The sequence below is a fragment of the Bactrocera tryoni genome, chromosome 5, assembly GCF_016617805.1.
Source record: "Bactrocera tryoni isolate S06 chromosome 5, CSIRO_BtryS06_freeze2, whole genome shotgun sequence".
NCBI lineage: Eukaryota > Metazoa > Arthropoda > Insecta > Diptera > Tephritidae > Bactrocera > Bactrocera tryoni.
The window spans coordinates 36,168,244-36,189,377 of record NC_052503.1 but is presented as its reverse complement, the minus strand read 5'-3'; the positions used below and the strand labels follow the sequence as shown (position 1 = coordinate 36,189,377).

Genomic DNA, 21,134 nt, shown 5'->3' with positions numbered 1-21,134 from the left:
TCGGTTTTGACAAACAGTCATTTATATTGAAACTTTATAGGGTCACCGTCATGATAAGAGTGAACACAAAATAGTATTTATACAAATGTTTGTTTCCGGGCATATTCTCGCAAAGGAAGAAAAATAATGATTACACCGACGCACAACAAAAGTGAAACTTCACTGACTATTTTTGCCAAATCGCATTAAATTTTGTCATGGAGCGCTGAAACATATTTAAAAGTCAGTCAGTTTGGTAACATCGTGGCTTACCGACAAACGCTTCGTTTTCACATTTTATTTTACGAACAGCAATTGCTAGGAAGCATATATAGAAGTACTTACTCATCTTGGATGATATCATATTCGTACGGCTATAAATTGAATCCATGCGATGGCAGTAAAGTCATTTGGTGCAGGTAACCGAAGGGCAGTCGCTGCGAGTGGGCGCATTGCAGCCCTTTTTGTTGTGCTTTTGACGACTGGAAACAGCAGGAAATCAACGAGCTCTACACTGTTGCCCGCCAAACTGTATAAGTATTTGTAGTAATCTTGATGCATACATGCCATGCAAGAAAATATTTGCAAAGTTTAAGGGGCTACATGGGTATCCTTGAGCAAAAAACAGTCTTTTCTTCAACCATTTTTTTCTCATATAATAAATGGAATATTTTATTAGAATTTTTTATTGTTACAAACATACACTATTAGCAAAGAAATTGCGAAATTTTTGGAAAACAATTTTTTAAACCTGACCACCACCCACGACGCCAATCCCGGTGATCCCTCGGAAATAGGAAGCGCCCGCGTTGGCAGGATAACTCCTTTCAGGATCATTTAAAGTGCAAAAATACTTGTTTTAGTTAAAACTATAGCTTAGAACCTGGACAAAGGAAAAGAAAAACTGAAAATTGGATTTTTGGCAGACAGTTTTACAAAAAAAATGAAAATTTCAGTAATTTCGCGAAATTTTTTTCAGATAGTTGTCATTAAAAAAAATTCCTTCGTCTAAGTCTTTGAGGATTGTATCTCAAAGACCTGTGTAAAATTTCATGAAGGTCGGTTGAGTAGTTCTCGAGAAAACTTGCTAACTGGCTTCAAAAGCACAGTTTCGTGAAAAACGCTTTTAAAGACGACGCACTTAGCCTAGCTGGCCTCGAAGGCACAAAATCTCAAGGCTGTATCTCCGAAATGATTACTCAAATCAACTTGAAAATTTAGACAAATATTTTAGAAGTGTTTTAGAATTTAATAAAGTAATAAAAAATTGATTTTTAGAATTTAATAAAGCAATGTAACCCAATAAGGGACCGTTAAAGGCCGAGCGGTGGGTAAATCTGATTCCAAACCTCACTGATCGAGATTTGGTGTCTCTGATACGAAAATAAGTGCTGAAGTTGTAGAAAAGTGAGTGTTAAAAGACTTCTCCTGTTTTTCTCGATTTTACTCACGACTTCATTCAGTTTCCTTGGCTCGTGATGGCCTCTAAGCACATAACCATAAAGCTGGTATACGTATCTTGCATTCACCAGCTTCATGCTCGGTCATCTTTCGGAATTCATTCTGCTACTCTATGTTCATACTTCGTATAATATCATTGAACTTAATATTGCTCAACAGTGGCTGCTACAAATTTTCAATTGGGTCGCCTGAACCGCATCAAAACAAAAGGCAGCTAAAAAACAAAAAATAACAAATACATATGAGACAACCAAACGAAAGGCGAATTGTCTCAAAACACGAAAAGTCAACAACAAATAACAAGCAGAACTTCGCGCCAAAGCAAACATCACAAAAACAGCAAGAAACGGAAAACAAAAAGTAAAAAGTGCCAACGATGACGCCAACCAGCTGTGCGCTGTGGCTGCTTGCGTTGACCCATAGCAAGGGATAAGCGTTGAGCATTGACTTCGCACTTTGGCGCTGATGACGTCGCCACCACTAACCGTTGCCGCGCAGTCTGTGCGCGCTTTTGGCCATTTAGCAGTGCACATACTTATTATTCATTTCTATTTCGAAACTGCTGACGCGTTGCATGCCACATACCCACAATGCGTTTCTTCTATTCTGTTTAGCATACGGAATTCGGCTGAAGTCAGTTGTTACGCGTTGAACTGTCAGTTAGCACCTACTGGCACTAGCACGCCAATACTCAATAACCGTTTTTGTTGTTGTTTGCTTTTATTCATTCATTTAAGCAGCTCAACAGCAAATTCGCTAATCTCTTGAAATCTATACAGCGCTACTTCACATTCCTCAATTCGGTGCTGGCTATTGGGCGGCGCAGAACGGCAGCGGTTTGTTGTGGTTTCACTCGACGGCGACGTGATTCATTGCTCACTGCATTTTTTATTTATTTTTTATGGCTTTCGCATGCATTTGTCGAGAACGCAACTTTCGCGTAGTGCAACCAGCTGCCGCTGGCCGTTAATCTACGCTGAACATTCTAAATTGGGCGCTTCGCTCCGCAGTTCGGTTTTTTGGCCGCTCGCGCTGATATCATCGCTTCGATTAGTGGTATTAACGGTTCGGCAAGCCGTTCTGATATCACTGCTGCAAATATTTCGTGGTCAAAGCAGCCGTAGCAGTCGATCTCGCAGAAGTCCTCTTTCTTAATCAGCTGCGGACGTTTCGCTGCGGTGCTTGTTAAATCTTTGAAAGCAAATCACAATTAATTTCCAAATACTTGTTAAATTGTAGCACACAAATGGCAAAGTGTTAACCTTGAACACGCTACACAGTGCGACGCGGGTGTGTGTGGTCTACAAAGTGCTCTACTATTCATAAATAGCGTCCATATTTTTCTTGTCGAGTGCCAAGAAATTCCAAGGCGTTCGCACTTGAATTTTCGCGAAAAATAAAACAAAGTGCCGTACAAATAGTCGCATGTGTGGATACAAAGTGTATTTTGTGTGCATATTTTCGGAAAAATAAATTCTGTGCATATGAAGAATAAAATTGAAAAATTTTCATTTGGTGAATTACACAATCAGTGAAACGACGGTGCTGGTGTGGTGAGATTTATATAATATTTACGCGCACAAGCAGGCAACGAACGAGCAGTGTAGAGCTGCCTAGTTAGCCGGTGGCGCTAGTGACGATTTGTGACCTGTCGGAGTATCGCGCAGCTCGTGAGCGCGCTGCAACAGGAAAGTTTTTAGTGAGCTTCGCAAAAAGGTTCGGTGCGGTGGTGAATTTCTTATTCGCTTGTGGCTGCTTGGCGCTCTCAATTCGAACGACGACGCAGTTTAAAATTGCGTGTGGATCTGCAATATCGAACGTCACTTTTCATTTTATAATTCTTCAAAACCGTACAACCTTTTTACTGGCGTGCAATTCTCAAGTGCAACATAAAATTAAACAAAATAAGTCATCAAATTTGTGCGTACGCGTCTCAAGGTCGCAAAAAGTGTTAAGCTTTTTTCTATCGAATTTCTATTTTGCAAAACTTGCAGTCTTAGTTGGTAGTTGGGAGTCACGCACCTAATTAAATTTTGGCTGCCACATATTTTTGAACGAAAAAAAAGCTTCGAACTTAACTCATTTGTAAAAACAAACCGTTACGAAAATGGGTGATGAACTGTTGCCCGAACTCGGTGATCTTGTGTTTTCGGTGCTCATCGGTTATGCCGGCGCCTTGGAATTCCTATATGTTGTGCGTCATTTATATCACTGGAGCTGTGGTCACATGAATACAACGCAAAATGATGCAGAAAGTCTACAACGGCTCCAGCAGCGTATGCGCAATGAATTGACGGCAGCCGAATCTAAAGAACGACAAGTTGGCACCGAAGTTATGAAAGATGGCGTGCTCTATAAAGACGGCTTTCGAATAGATGCCGAACAGCTGGAGAGAGATCGCTTAAAAGCGGCGCAAAGCACACCAGAAGCGCGTGAGAAGCGTAAAAAAGAAATTGAGTTGGAATTAAGACGCCAAAAGGAGATTGAAGATGAGACACGTAAACAATTGGCTGAGGCTGAAGCCAAATTAGCCGAACAACGTGCGGCTGCGGAAGAGCTGGAAGCGCAACAGCGTGCCGAAGAAGAACGTAAGTTATTGGAAGCAGAACGTGAGCGCGAAGAACAACAGAAGAGAGAAGAGGAGCAGAAGGAAGCAGCGGAGGAAGCACGCAAACTTTTAGAAATAGAGCGACTGCGCGAAGAAGAAGAGCGTCGAAGAGAGGTAGAAGAAAAGGAGCGGAAAGAGCGTGAAGTAGCAGAAGCAAAAAAAGCGGAAGAACAAAGGCGACGTCAGCAGGAGGAAGAAGCACGCATAGCGGCAGAGGAAGAAGAACTTAGGCGCCAACAAGAAGCAGAATTGGTACGTAAAGCAGCGGAAGAGGAGGAGAGACTTAAGCGACAAGAAGAAGAAATAGCAGCAGCACGTATAGCGGCGGAGGAAGAGGAACTCAGGCGTCAAGAAGAAGAAGAAACAGCACGTTTAAGGGCAGAGGAAGAGGCACTTAGGCGTCAAGAAGAAGAAACGGCACGTCTAGCGGTTGAGGAAGAGACACGCCAACACCTAGAAGTAGAAAGTGTAGCAGCAGAACAGAAACGTGCGGAAGAAGAAGAAGATCTTGAGCGCCAAGCAGTGGAAATTGAAGAACAAACGATAAAGCTTATAGAAGCAGAGAGACAACGGGAGCTAGAACAGCTTAGTAAGGAAATGGAGGATTCGGAACGAGCGACTCAAAAGGAAATCGACGAAGAAGCCGAAACAATTGAAAATGAAAGAAAATTGCTTGAAGCGGAACGACTGCGAGAAGCAGAACAGAGAAACCAAGAACTCGAGGAATGGGAGTCTAAGATAAATACAGAAGATCACATGGAAGACTCTGTTTATAAAAACGAAGTATATGCAAGCTCGAATCCAAAGAAGACAGACGAAGCAGAAACTTTAGACAGCATAATGCAGCTGCTCGATGCAGAAAGTGAGCGTAATCTGCGCGAAAAAGAATTTGAGGAGCGTGCCGCACAAGAGCGTTTAGAAAGACAAAAAATAATTGAAGAGAATGCTCGTAAGTTTCTCGAAGCCGACCATGAAATGGAAGAATTACTGGAAACCGTACAAAAGCAACGTCGTCTCTCAGCCACCGAGAGTGCACCACAATCTCCAGTTTTCGAAGAACCATGTGTCAAAAAAACGATGAGCCCACTCTCCGATAACTCAGACAGTGGAGGCGAACGTTTAACACAGACGGTTAAAACACAATTTGGGCAAACCAGCAATGAACCATATTCTTTAACAACGAAACCGCTGCTCTTTAAGAGTATATCCGATGATACTCCATCTTTCGAGCCGCAGAGTTCGTTGAGCGTACAACCATCAGAAGAATATGACATCGATAGAGATGGAACAACAACTGAGCATAAAATAGATGTGCAATTCGCACAATTGGAACGACAAGAACCCGAGGGTGGTGAAGAAAATGATACTGCAACCTCCACACAATATACTGAAGACTACTTGCGCTCACTCGATGGCATCAAGCAACGCCCACTGGTACGTGAGGATGGTTCTGGCCGGCGACGAGCTTTTAAGAAGCGTCGCTCCAGTGGCAGTTCGAATTCGTCATTTGATTCGCGTGCCTCACGTGAAGAAGAAGTCAAAATGTTCACATCGCTAGAGGAGGAAGAACTGCAACCTAAGAAAGAGGGTGATACGGATTTCACACCAATCACATATGCAAGTGAACCGTTGTTGAAGGTAAAAATGCCTCGGCGACGTCACAAGCGTAGTCCAGCGAAAGATGCCAAGCCGAGCGATAACAATGTACGAGGTTCACTAGAGATGCTTGATGAAGAGGCGAATACCAATCCGTGGGGTGAAGTTACGCCCGAGCACTACAAGGATATGCCATTCTGGAAACGTGAAAAGTCCATGTCCATCGATGAGGAAGCCATCGAACTCGAACCACCAGCCAAGAAAACCGAGACAGAAAAGGACAATAATGCTAGAAATGTCCCACAGACCGCTGCTTTCGAGGAGGCTACGCACACACAAAACGAGGAAGCTATAACAGCAATCAAGCGACAACAGACGAAGGAAGAGCAGGTGAGTAAAATTTATTTGAATTTCAATATTGAGAATTATCTCCAAACACATTTATTGCTTTCAGGACAATGCAGCGCAGAAGCCGGATTCAGTTGAACCAACACGATCAGACATACAATCGAATGTAAGTTTTATACTTCTAGCTCACTCATCATTTAGTTTCAATCACATGACCATCTATTGCTTTTAACACTAACGGCTTTTGCTTAACTATCTTGCATACTTATTCGCTCATTCATGCACATGCTTCGCACACGCTGCTATTTCCGCTTCATTAGCTTACGATCACACACGAAGTATCGCCCGATTCTCCGGGTGGACGTAAATCTGCTTCTCCGCGCTTACGACGCAGTCCGCGTATTGAAGAAATGGATCAGTACGAAGAATTGTGGAACAAGACTAACCAGTCGGTCGCTGCGGACGAAGTTTTAACACCCAACACGCCTTCTACGCCATCAATTACTCTTGACAAATCACCCGACATTGCGCCTTGGCGTGATGATTATGGGCTTCTGATGGAAGGGCTCAGTGATTTTTATGATTTTACCGCTTCGGTGAATCCATCGCGCTCACGTTCCACATCACGTCAGGCCTCGCCAGCATCTTCGCAGCTCAGTACGCCGCTACCTAAGAATGTTGAATTTGTGTTTAATGAAGATAGGTCAGATACCTTGGAAATATATGATGACACAGGCTCCGTACTGGAGGCAGAGCTAACAAAGGAAAATGTGGTGGAATTTATAGAATCTTTACAAAGCGACTGCGTGAAATTGTCTCAGACAATTGGAGATCAATTGAAAATTGTGGCCGACTCTCCGAATGTTAGTAGAGAAGGATCGGAAGGTGATTCACAAAATGAAATGAGACTGTTAGTACAAACATTGCGCGTGGAAAGACAATCTAGATCTCATTCACGTTCACCACTTCCTACTCCAGATAATATTGAGCGTAGCTTGGAAACACGACGTACAAAACGTATTCGGCAAAATGATGAGTTAGGTGAAAAGCTTGGTTTAGATTCCAGTTCAAGTCGTACAACCAGTCCAACAGAGTCTCCCGTCGAACTTTCACCAGATCCACTGACAGGTTTTGAGGAGGAGCACTCAAAAGAGAGTATGAATCTCTTGGTACAATCTCTTCGTGTGGAAAGAACACAAACGGGTTCACGTTCGCGCTCTCGTTCACCCTTGCCAACGGCAGAAAACCTAAGAACTGGTTTGGAACATCGGCGGAAGAAGAAAATACAACACAACGATGAACTTTTTCAACAGCTTCATATCAATATACCAACATTTACAGAGGACTCACATAATGTTTCAGAGCAGAGGAAAGCAATTACGGCACCGGTTATATCGATACAATGTTGTGATGAAGAGCACACAGGAAGTACTCCAGATACTGCGCAGGAAGAAAGTGAATATTCACTAGAAAGTATGACTAGTTTGGTTGAGTCACTACGCTTACAGCGTTCCCGGTCAAAATCACCGATGCGACGTCTTGAACGCGAACGCACGCCCGATCCCAGCAACATACGCGTGGGTATAATGGAACCAAATCAAACGTATGAAGACGAAGATGAACATGAACGTAGATCACGAACGCCATCTCGCTCAGTCTCAGTCTCTCCCACACGCATTAGTATGGATTCTCCATCACAACCAGTTGAAGAAATCGACTTTCACGTGATGTTAAACCTAGAAGCCTCACAAAATCGTACACTTTCCAAGTGCAGCGAAGAAATAGAGAGCATACTGGCTGAAAAGCAACGCCAAGTGGACGCGGATGCCTTACGAAAATTGAGTAACGCTAGTGAAGAAATAGAGCTTCGTATAGTGACGCCAGTATCACCACTTCCACCTACAGATAAGGACAAATTGATGACCTTACCCGTCGACGAACGTATGCGCCAGCTACGTTGCTCACCGACGACGCCCGATTACGATCGCACCATATCGCAAGAGTGGAGTGATGTGCAGCGCATAAAGGATGAAATGTTGGTAAGTGGATTTAAACGCTCCACCTATGTTGGTGAATCATTGGATCTAGGAAGTGAATTTGTGCCATTACGCGAGCAGACAGCGCGTTTCCGGCGCTCACGTAGTCCATCACCATCACTTATTGCTACGGAGCCCTCACAAATAGCGGGTGAACGCCGGCAAGTGCAGGATAAGATTTTAGCAGAACTAATTTCAGCCTCAGAACAGGTTGCAGTTGAGGAACGTTTGGGCGCAAAACCCAAGGAGCTGCGAGATACCAAGTCAAAAGAAAAGCAGCAGTACGAAGAGCTGCGGCGAATGAATGCAAATTTTCAGCGATCTCGCAGTCAAAGCCGTTCGCCGCTGGGCGACATTGAGGCTAAGGAAGTGGCGAGAATTGAGGAAGAAGCAACCAAGCGCGAGTTGCAAGATAGAAAAGCCGATTTGGAAAAGGCAAATATTAATTTTCAAGAGTTCTCCCGATATCTAAATGCCGGTTTCTTAGATAATGAACGCAGAGCTTCAGACTCAGCGCTTATACAAAAACCGGAAATTATAGTTCAACTACAAGAGCTTGAAGAAGATTTTGAATTAGAACCCGAAAATTATCACCACTTCCGACGTTTCTCCTTGAATCAGGAGCAGTCGATTGAAGAATATCCCAATGATGATTACGTCTATGTGTCACAAATCGAAGTGCAGACGCCTAGCGGCACACGCACATGGATCAGAGAAGACTACTATAGCGAAGATTTCGATAAGTTGAATTTTTTCGCAGAAGAAAGTGATGTAAATGTTGGACCCACAATAGGCGCTTATGATGAAGTACCAGATGAACAACTTCAGGTTGCGGAGGACGAAGAAACTGATGGTAGTGAAGATGAGCGACAAACAGTGGTCGACGTAGACGATGAAATCGATGAGGACATTTGTGATTTTAACGAACGTGGTCCAGCCGATGAGTCGCATCACGAACAATCCGAATGCGAGGAAGCAGAGCGCGAGATGGATCATTATGCCGGCAGAGATGCCGATGACTGGCAGCGTGTAGAAAATATCGACGAATTGTTAGAAGATCAGATTTTGCTAGCTAATGAGGAAGGCGCCGTTGGTGGTGCCATTTCGGCATTAGACTACGATTCAGATTCGGCGGCGATCGACGAGATCTACGATGAGGCAATCAAAAATCGAAAACAGTCGGGTATACTGCGCGATTATGATAGCATTTTAAATGAAATGCAAAAGAACTATCTGAATAAAGAGATCTCAGCCGATGGCAGTGAAGGCGATGTGAGCGGTACCAGCGATACCGATCGTACGAATAAGGCAGCCAACAAGAGAAACGAGCACACGTCGTCACTAAAACTGATAAGTAATGAGCGCCGTGAGCGTGAACAGCGTTATCTGGGCGATGCAAGTGTAGCGGAGAGACAATCTACGCGATTGCGCACACGTTATGGCTATGCACCGCAATTGAATGTTAAGGGTATGGAAGATTTAGACATCGAAGTAGACCTTAGTTACACGCCAAAAAAAGAGTATAACTGGCGCAAGAATTTCAAAATAGACGAAGACGAGGAGAACTCCAACAAAACACAATATCTCGATGAGGAGATCAAGTCGAATGAGAACATGAACAGCACAAATCAATATTTGGACTCGCGTAAATTTAGCCTTGGTGGTGAGAGCATAACACTTTTTAGCCGAGGTGCGGAAGGCGTGTGCTATCTCGCTGATGAGGATCAGCAGAATACCGAAACCATAGCGGAAGCGGAAGAGTGCTCAAATGAGTTAAATGAAACGTTGCAGTTGGAAGCAGCAGAATCATCTCTGGGTAAATCCAAGAAAAAGAAAAGTAAAAAGAAATTGCGCAAAGATTCAAAAGGCAATAGCATCGAATTTGTCACGAAAGACGATGATGACTCTGAGTCACACATCCACAGTAGCACACAAAGTGCTGGTATTGAAACCGATTCACCCAAACGCATAAAGGCGCGTTCACGCCGCAACTCCCGAAATAGTTTGACCAACGAGGAAACAAATGGCGCCCCGTTTTCACCGCGTAGTAGTATTGTGGACGAAGAGCCAACCGATAATCTACTAGAGAATTCAACAGCAACAGTTAACAACAAGAAGAAACTCAAAAAGCGTAAGAAGACAAAAGAAACATTTGCCACAACGGAATCCGACATTAAAGAGGAGTTTGCGGTGGAGGGCGCTGAACGGTCGTCTTATTTTGATTTAACTGTTAAAGTGCCAACAGCGTCGGCAGCAGTCTCACCAGGCAGGATCAGCATTAATCCACTCGCTACGCTGAGTCCACAAAATAGCATCTGCACGCCGAGCAGTTCCTTGGACTACGAAACGCCCGAGCTAAAGGAGCTGAACAGTGCCGCGTCTTCCGCTGAAGGCTCGCCCAAGCAACAAGAAGTCGATACGCCTGCAGTAGAGGCGAGAATTTCGGCAGCAGCTGATGCATTGACAACACCAGCAGCAACAACAACCACACCGGAAGCGATAGTAACGGTGGCCACACGTTCGTCTATTACTCCCACCACTACAACAAAAACAACCGTGGATACATTTGATATACTGAAGGATGCTAATTTCTATCCGCTTTTCTAATTAACGCTGCAAGTAATCTGTGTGCAATCTATGTATGTGTTGTGTGCCTTTGTTTTTGTACGATTTGCTTTCTATAAAGTGTTGACGCCACTTGTTTCCCGCTTCTCCTCCTCGTAGTCGTATGATTGTGACATCATGTTTAATTTGTCTTCATGATTTTTAATTATTTTATGTTTTAATTTAAATTTTTTTCTATTTATTTCTTTATATATTTCTTTCTTTTCTTTAGACAGACTCATAGTTGAAAAGAAAATCCGAAAAAACGAAACCTCAAATAGCCTCACACTGCACCCGCTCCTGCACCTACTACACCTAGCATAAAGCAACTTGAAAATATACACATTAATATGAGTTAAGTTCATGCCAAAATGCAGCCGCATTGATACCAAGCAAGCGTATCTGCTTTCCGCCAGCGCGACTTTAAACGAAAACCGATGAAGAAATACAAATTGTTCCAAAAGACACAGACCCGCACGAACACCTTTTTCTTGTATTATATTCATTTTTATTGATGCGAATCCGAGTATTTCAAAATACCAAACGACGTTGTGCCAAATAACGAAGATTTATATCTCTTAACCTGTATTCACGCTTACATACATACATATCCTTTAAATAAAGTATTTACGTTATTATAAAATGGAAATGAAGAACCGAAAACTGTTTTGAATCTCGACTGCTTATATTGCTTTGTGTGACGTGACATTTGCTTTGAACGAATATTATTATTATATTCATTTTGTTTGCAAAACGCTAATGAAAAACGGATACCTCTTATTGATAGAGATGTCTCGAGTACTACTAGCCAACTATTCGGTATACAATTATTACTGAATATTAAAAAGACTACCTACCTTCGATTCGTCAAGCGTTACTCTCAAACGATTCAAACAAACTATGCCAGTTGCTCATGCAAACGGGCAGTACTTGGGCCGCTATCCTCTTATGATTTGTTCTAATACGAAGAGATATTTTCTTCGGGGTAAATAAACGTTGCTGTAAACCTTTAGTTTGGTTTTCTGTAAATTGCTACAATTAATTTTAAGTCTTAAATTCTAAAAATACAAAAAAAAAGAAAGAAATTTGTATTGTCAATTGTTTTTATGAACTACCCTCAATAGTAAAACTTATCTATAATATACGAAACGAAACTAGGTAGCATTGAAAATAGCGGTTATACTACCATAATGAGGCCTCGCATCCGTACGCTTCCTTGTAAGAATTCTACTCGAAAATTTTCTTCTTGCTTTTACGTGTAATTTTTTTTGACAAGAAAGCAGAAGCGAGCAGTGAAATGGCTAATGGTAGACAGCATTGTTTCTACTTATTGTTATAATTATTTATTTAATAATATTAAATAATATTTATTAATATTTTTTTAATAATTGTTATTCCAAGCGATATATAATTATCCGAGATCTGCATTGGTGCACCGCAACTAAAGGGAGATCTATTTCGAGGTTCCATACTTTTCTAAAGATAAAACACAGTAACTTCAAATCTAATGGGGAATGTTTATTTTCGTTCGAAAGAACTTCCTTTGACATTTAATTTTTTGAAGAATAACTTTTTCAAATGTTGGCTACGTCTCAGGTGGTCCATCCGTGGAGTCCAATTTTTGATATCTCCTTCGAGCATTTATACTGGTAACTGGCCAATGATAAGCTTGAATCGAAGCGGAATTGTTGACTTTCGACTTTACATAGTCCATTTGAGGAAAAAGTATAATATCACAAGATCTTAGTGGTTGATCGACCGGCCCTAATTTATCTACTCACCGAAGTGTTTTTTCAATAAATCCATTCATTGGTTCGGTTTGTGGGAAGTGGCGCCATCTTGTTGAAACTAAATTTCGCCGAGAGCACGATCTTCAATTTTAAGCATGAAATAGTCGGTTACTATGGCGCGATAACGGTCACCATTGATGGTTACGTTTTCACCAGCAGAAAAAATATGGAACAATAATTCCACCGACCCACAAACTACACCAATTCGTTATTTTTTCTGGATGAAACGGCAGCGTCCCAAATGCGGCAATTTTGCTTGTTTACATACCCATTGAGCCATAAATGGGCGCCATCGCTGAACAAAATTTCGCTCGAAAACGTCGGAGCTTCTTCGAACATTTCAAGAGCCATAGAACGAAGCGAGGTCGTTTTAAAAGGTCGAGCGGTTTCAGTGCTTGCACAAACCGTATTGTGTACGCTTTCAATTTAAGATTTTGACGTAAAATGCATCAAGTCGTTTCATACGTCAGTCTGAGTTGCTGCGAACGGCGCCGAATCGACTTTCCACGGTCTTCGTTTACACACCCAGCCGCTGTATTAACTTCAATGCATGCTGGACGGCGTCTATTCTGTCGAATATTATGCAATAATGAATACTGAGTCTCAAGACGTGTTGCTAATAGTAAGCTTAGAAGGCCGATTATGTTGAAGAAAGTACCTCCACTTGAATCAACTAGTATTTATTGCCGTAAGGCTTGTGCTTTAGAGACTGTTCGAGAAAACAAGTTATTTGTTAATTTAGTCGACTGTGAGTTGGAAATTTTTATATTTTTAAATGATAGTTATATAAAAGGGTGTTTTGTTTTAGATATAAGGGTTTCAAGGGTTTAAGAGTGTTATCATAAAGATACGGGTTTGCCATTACGTTTTAAAAATAATTTCGAGTTAGTGTGACCGTCGCGGCTGTCGTTGGTTCCATGGCATGTAGCGCTGACTTTTTGAAATCAAATGTCTTCCTCATCTACTAATCGAGATAGATATGGAGATTTATACATATATATAAATGTTCAGGATGACGAGACAAGTTGAATTCCGAGTGACTGTCTGTCTATCCATCCGTCCGTGAAAGCGATTACTTCAGTAAAAATTGCGATAACTTAATGAAATGATAAACCTGTTCCTTAGCAGAAAAGTGACGACGAGTTCGTAAATGGGCGTAAACGGACCACTACCACACCTACAAAACGCCATTATTCAAAAACGAATAAAATGACTTAACTAAGCACTAAATTAAGTTATAAAGCAAAAGGCATTTGTGGGCTGAAATTTTTCCAATGAATTCATATCTCGGGAGCTACTTGATCGAGTTCAGCCAAATTCGGTATATGATATTGTTCTGACATTCTTACATTAAAATCAGGGAAAAACCACGCCTACTTCCATGAACAAAATTTTAAATTTCATTTGATTATTTCACTTTCCTGTACAGAAATTAAACACCAATAAATATATTCGGATAAAACATTGCACAAATAGTCCATTTGAGGTATGTCACCGCAAGTTTAAGAACTTACAAAATCTGTCCATAACGCATGGCTGACTTTTGCCAAAAATATCGCTTGGATATGTTATTGAAATTCGAGGAGAATATTTCCTTAATAATAATATACACTTGCGTCAGAAATGGGTTGAATCGGATCAATATTAGCCGAAACCGATAGGCCAGAAAAGTGTTTTATAACAAAAATACCGCTCAACCCTCACTTTTTGAGATATCAATCGGAAACTTTGCACAAATTCTTTCCTGACCTAGAAGCTGCTCATTTGTAGTATAGGACCATTATATCATATAGCTGCAATACATAGTGAACTATCAAAATCACGTTCTTGTATGGAAAACTTTTTCATTTGACAAGATGTTTTCACGGAATTTATTGTCTGAAGTAATGAAAGTACAATCTCTGAAGAAATTATTTAGATTGGATCGCTATAGCATATAGCTGCAATACAAGCTGGCCGATCAAGTTCCTGAGTGGAATATTCTGAATTTGTGAAGGATATTATCGGTGCAACCAATGATAACGCTTCTTCTGGTGTTATTAGAACATTGAATTCAATATCACATATTTTACGTCAACAATTTTTATAGCATTTCTTGTTTTTTTTTCGCCAGCACCAGCTGTTTCACTTTACACGAAAGTAAACGCATTTTGCCTAAAATATTGATTCTCGAACTCGGCAACTAATATTGTGTGTGCTGAAAAAATATTGGCTTTAATTAACAATGACGTGTTTTCGCCAAAAGTTCTACAGAAAAAAATTTTCAAAATACTCAAAAAATAATACATACTTACACTCACATAAAATTAATGACCGCTGTATTTACCGTTGATGCATGACCAAGATGCATTCGTATGTGTGATGTGTGTGCTATCTATGTAAATATATGAGCATATTGGGCACAAAAATAGTTGTGTTGATGACAATATACTCTTGTATGTAGGCGTGCATGCACATACGACCATTTTCTGTAAATATAAACAACAACCAACCGACAGTGAATAACAACAAACCCTAAATTCAATGTCAAAGCGTATGTAGATGTGTGAAGATATCGAGAAGCACATACAATTCAAGTGAATGCGAGTTGTTTTAGTTGCGAGGAGGCAGTGCTCATATGAAAACGATGATGGCATATATCCACCGTGCGTCTGCGCGCTGCCAGAAAGTGGGTTAATATGCTAGACAGTGCCATTGATATCATTTCCCAAAATATCAATTGGTGCGTCAGCTGTGTCACTCATGGGAGAAAGCGAAATTTGACGGATACGTTTTGGTTAACGTGTTTACATATTGGCCTACTACACTCACAATGAACACAAACTATCTACTATGGGCAAAAAATAATAAGACTTTGTTTATAAAAATAAAATCCTTAATTTATTCTTCAAAAACTATGTCGGTTGCCTTAAGGGGTAACATGGGTTTCCTCGGGTAAAAAACAGCCTTTTTCAACAATTTTTTTCTCATACAAAAACAGGACATATTTTATTAGAATTTTTTATTTTTTCTTTTATTTTTTTTTTTTTTTGAGAAAAATTACACCATTTCCGGTAACCCCTCGGAAATTGAAGAAAAAAAAATTTTCGCGACATTTTTTTTTCAAGCAGTTGTAATTGAAAAAACTCCTTCGTCCAAGTCTTTAAGAATTGTTTCTCAAAGACGTGTGTAGCTAGCCTCGAGCAGACAACTTCTCACGGCTGTATCTCCGAAACTATTAATTTAGGACAATATTCTAGAGGTGTTGTAGAACTTAATAAGACAATAAAAAGATCAATTTTTTGAAACCCAAAAACCCATGTAATATTTGTGCCAACTTTTTTCCAATCCTCGAAACAGTCGTTAAAATCAATTTCCGGTGTAGCTTTCAATGTGCGTAGCAATTCGCGTGTAATGTCTTCAATTGACTCACCGCAGAGCGTTACGGTGGTTACGGTACGATATGGGTTGAAAATTTGTTGAAAAATCAAAAGAATCGACCCAAAATTCCGAACTCTTCTTACGAATAGTTTCGTGCATACACTAATAACTTTCAAATAATATTCCTTATTCACGGTTTGGTCGGTGTGAGAAATCCGATTATCGAAGAAAACTGTAAACATAACCTGGATTTTTAACCTGCGTTAACGTGGTTTTTTCAGCTTCGGCTGACTTTTGCTACAATACTCGGCCGATTGATCGTCTGTTTCCGGGTTGTAAGCATAGATCCAAGACCCTTCGCCAGTAATATTACGGTTCATGACATCATTGTTTTGCAGACGTTAAGACGATGCTGTTTTTCGAAGAAATTTATTGATTTCGGAGCGAATTGAAATTTCACTTTTCTAGTTCCAAAAGATTTTTCAATGCTAATTCAAGATGGTTTTCGCCTTCGTGGTTATAGAGTTCTGTCATAATTTTTTCAACGAATCCAAAAGAACCATACTTTATAATATTTCTCCAACATCTTATGGGAGAATTTTTTGACAGTTTTCCACTAGAAAATATCAATATATGTAGATACAGCGTCGAAAATGATATCTTTAACTCTTCTGACTTCCAGTAGAAATAATTATACTTAAGAGATAAAGTCTGCAACGAAGTTTTAGAACCCTAGTGTCATCTGAACCATCGGCTAAATCAATGGATTTATTTCCTTTTAAACATTGCTGTAAGACAAAGTGAACGAAAAGCGGTTTTTTAAAGGCCAAAGAATGGTTGAAAAAAACTTCTTTCATAGAAACTTCCATTTACTATTATTGTTTTAATAATATTACTATATTGATATTCTATTGGTCATTTGTCGGAATCGGCCAGATCAAACAACTATATCACATATCTCCCATACAAACTATTAATCAGATCTTTAAACTTCGCCTTAAACTTCGCTGGCCGAAACCGGTATTAGACCCATAGTCTCTTAGGTAAAATAGTTCAGAATTATAGGTAGAACATATCCCGCATACGCGTTTGTATAGAAAAAAAAACGACCCGCTCTAATGCTTATATAATAAAACTCGATTTTAATGGAATTGCCAATTCCAATCATGCTTGCATTAAAAAAATCATTAAAAAAATTCCAACGATTCACAAATGCCTGAAACGATTGAAATTGTGGATGCTGTGCTGATCAATACATATGATATGATTGATTGCATATGTGTCTACAGATGTATAAAAATATGTATAAAAAAATATTAAAATATCTACAACTTATATGAAAATGCTTTCAATTTTTATTTTTAAATTTTTAAAAATTTTTTTTTTTAATTTTTTTTCTTTAATTTTTCACAAAGCTCTAGAACCTTAACCAATACTAATTCATTCATCACTCATTTTCACAATCAAATTCACTTAATTTCCACAACGCTTGCGCCTAAAAGCATGCTGTGTCCACAAACGGAAGCGTTGCGCTTAAAATGTCTATTTTATTTGGCTATTTTGGTTGCCATTTTCAAAATGACTAAATATTTAAGTGAAAGCATTGATGCTGAAATATAAAAAGCTAATAAAATGGTTATTGTGAGCATATTTTCAAAATATAATACTTAAAAAACTTAAAGATATTCTCTTCAAGAACTTTGGGTTTAATAAAAAGTATTACAAATACAACAAAATATTGCTTTCAATAATTTAACTAAATATGCAAAATACTACTGTTTATTACAATAACTCAATAAACGAAAGTTTTTAGGCAGTCACTTCATTGAATTTATTTATTTACGCAAAAACAATATGAAAGGCTCAGTCAGTCCACGTACATCACGCCCCTACACGAACATCCGTTGCGTTAATCATCGACACTCGCTGCGGTCTCACACAACAAATTGTCGCATGTGTCAGCCACAAAGGCGAAATTCATTATTTTTCCAAGCGTCAATTTGAATAATCTTTCGAGTGCGCGAGATTGAATATTTTCTGACATTTTCGCACCAATTTTTTGCGAGTGCCAATTCATTTGTTTCGCTTGTACCTTTTTATTTTTTTTTATTTTATTTTGCGCTGTACAGTTTTGTGTGTGTTGCTTTTTATTAATTTTTGGTTGTACTTTTCTGTTGGGTTTCAAATTTTACTAACGCTTTATGACACTGAACAGCGAATTGTGTCATCCATGCAATTTGTTTGCGATTTTTGAATTTCGGTCGCGAGATGTCTATTTTTAGACACGCCAACAACACACTGCATTAACCATATAAATATATGTACCTGTATGTAAATCGTATACATATGTATTTGCACTATATTTGAATATATCCGTTGCATTGTTGCCATATGACCGCTCACAATTGTTTCATAATATCTTTCATACAACCATTACATAAGTAATGTATAATTAGCGGCGGTGGCTGCAGAAATTCGCGTAATGGATTTGGTGAAATGAAAATTCTGGCAGTTGGAATCGCCGATTTGTGCGCCATTCAAATGTATTCTTTCCTTGCAAAGTCTAATTGAGGTTACATTGTGTGGACTTAAGTACAAATACACACAGCATTGATATTTTTTTTTGTATGACGTTGAAGTCCAACGATAATAAAATACCACTTTTGACATGAAGATTAACAAAGGACTTATATTGAAAATAAATTATGTCAGTACTGCAAAGTCAATGTAAATTTTATAATTAGTAAATTGATAAGGATAAATGGTTTTTATTTACATTAAGCCCACATTTTTTGAGAATAAGCCAACCAAAGTAGCAGACTACATTATATTAGTGATAGAGCGCTTTCACCGTAGTAATTTCATTCCCATTTAGAATAACGAAAATCATTATATGTGACCTGGTCTACGGAAAGGGGCTTAGGTGTAAAAAAATCAATTTTCACTTTTTAGTTGATTCGGATGGAAGATGAGAAAAACCGAAAAAAAAAGGTTGTCTTCGCACGTTAGCTCCCTTTTCGTAGACCAGGTCACATATTTTGTGACAAAGTACCCGGAAATTGTTTTTTGGTTTTCAGTGATTTCGCCCTTCAAGCGTTCCCGTAACTCTATGTAATAGTCTATGTTGATGGTCCTTCCTATTACAAGGTAGTCAATAAAAATTATGCCATGCGCAGTTCCAACTCGATGCCATTCCGATGTGTGCGGCGCAGTGGTACTCCCTCTGGCTAACTCAACGACTTTTTACTTGACAATTTACTAAGTATTCTTCTTTAAAACATGAGTGAACGCATTTCAGTTAGTTCTGTACGATTTTCGAGTTTTATTATCTTCTAAATCCGTCATAATCCAACATTTGTATATACAATGAGCAATAATTTTAATGAGACATGCAAATGTGAAGTCTAGGAATTTTTAAATATAAACAAAATTTTCAACAATTTAATATTGTATATTTTAACAAAGTACCATATATTAGCGGTGGAAATCTATAAATTCACCAAATATGTTTATATATTTATGTATGTGTAAGGTGAATCACTGAAGTACAAACATAAAATAACTTTCTTTATTTTTCATTTTTGTCTCACACCTGAAACCAAAAAAATAATTTGCTATCGGAATTTTTTAAATCTCTGCATGAAAAAAATATTTGTTTTAAAACTTTTAATTATACTTCTCAAGTGCTACACTTGTGGTTAATAATTTGTGGCTATGTACCCAAAAATGTTCACCGAATTTTATTTATGTCTAATTATATACTTTTTGCGAATATTTCACGGGTAAAAAACACGGGAATGTTTGTGTAGATTTATCATTACTCTTTAAAATAATGAGTTATAAATTTTAATTTGTAAATAAAAATTAAGTAAACAGTAAAAATATATTATATAAGTGTGTATAAATTCAGCTATTAAAAAAGGTGTTTGAGGTGGGGTATTGTTCAAGATGTAAATAAAGATTTGCAATCCCAGAGAATAATTTGTTCAAAAGTACTGTGAAATGTTCATATTATACACAAACATTTATTTTTTGAAAACTCAATAACTATTCTGAATTGTTACAAATTTCCTTTAAGCAAATGGGAATGTAAATCGGCTATTTTTTTAGATGTGTGGTTTCCAAACTTGATTTATACATAGTTTGGTTTGCAAATTCATGATTGATTCATATTGTTTCCAAATTGACACATTTATCACCAAAATAATGGTTCGTTGGGTTTAATATTTGGTGAACATAATCGTTGTTGCTCCGTCAGAATCGGAAAGGACCTCTCCGAGCCGTTCGATACCAAACGAGGTTTCGGACAAGGCGACTCCCTATCTGGAGAAAATAATTCGAGCTGCAGAACTAAATAGAGAAGTTACCATCTTCTATAAGAGTGTACAGCTGCTGGCGTATGCCGATGATATTGATATCATTAGTCGTTAGTTCTGCTTTCTCCAGACTGGCCAAAGGAAGCAAAGCAGATGGGTCTGGCAGTGAACGAGGGCAAGACGAAATATCTCCTGTTATCAAACAAACAGTCGTCGCACTCGCGACTTGGCACTCACTTCACTGTTGACAGTCATAACTTTGAATTCGGAGATAATTTCGTCTATCTTGGAACCAGCCAAAAGCGAAGAAACGACTGGCGCGCTGTTGTTAACTCGGCTATAATCGCGTAAGCGGTGTCTACGCCAATTAAGAAGAAGAATCGTTGTTGCACCACGTTTTCTATAATCGATAATGGGTATCCGCAGCAGGGTATCGAGAAAGACTCCATGAATATATCCGCCATCACGCGACACAATTGGAGCTGCGCCTATCTACTTTAAGGAAGATTTTGCAAAGGGACCTTGGTTTATGGTCTTGCAAAACCTAATCCGTACAGGAATTGAACCCGAACAAGTTTGTTAAGAATCCCGATTTTCACAAGAAATTTTCTTTTAGGGATGAAGCTCACTTTTGGTTGAATGGTTACGTTAGAGGGTTATATACAGTTAGAAGGTCAAAAAAAGCGAATTAGCCAGAATTTTTTCTGAGAAAACTTTTAAATGTATTGATGCAAAAATGTGTGCACTTCTTATGAAATCATTTAACTGTATTTAAGACTTAAGACTTAGTACTCGTATTAGCAAAAATATTTGGAAAGAACTACAGCAGATCTCCGGGAGCTCCTTTCAAAAAAGGCGTTTTGCGGTGACCACTATGTTTCTGAACTGGAGCCTCTGAAATTGAAAAACCAAACCGATTTCGTTAAAGTAATGTTAAATCAAGTAATTTATCGATCGGAATAAGCAAAATAAAATTTTTTGGCTAAATGTCGGTCTCTCAAAAACCAAAAATCGATTTTTGACCGAAATTTCGGCC

At 39.1% G+C, this 21,134-nt stretch overlaps 1 protein-coding gene across 7 annotated transcripts in view; it reads left to right on the top strand.

Moving 5' to 3' along the window:
• LOC120776772 (four and a half LIM domains protein 2) overlaps positions 1-21,134 on the top strand; it is a 241,449-nt gene that overhangs the window by 161,237 nt on the left and 59,078 nt on the right. Inside the window, exons 1-4 of one of the 7 annotated variants that reach the window (XM_040107741.1) lie at positions 2,206-6,034; positions 6,099-6,158; positions 6,313-10,643; positions 10,869-11,288. The exons of 4 other annotated variants lie outside the window; for them this stretch is intronic. In XM_040107741.1, coding sequence (XP_039963675.1) covers positions 3,548-6,034; positions 6,099-6,158; positions 6,313-10,635 — 6,870 coding nt within the window. In that variant the 5' untranslated portion in view covers positions 2,206-3,547 and the 3' untranslated portion in view covers positions 10,636-10,643; positions 10,869-11,288. Of the gene's footprint in view, positions 1-2,205; positions 6,035-6,098; positions 6,159-6,312; positions 10,644-10,864; positions 11,289-21,134 lie in introns of those variants that run through there. 2 more of the 7 variants (XM_040107740.1, XM_040107742.1) reach the window with 2 other exon arrangements.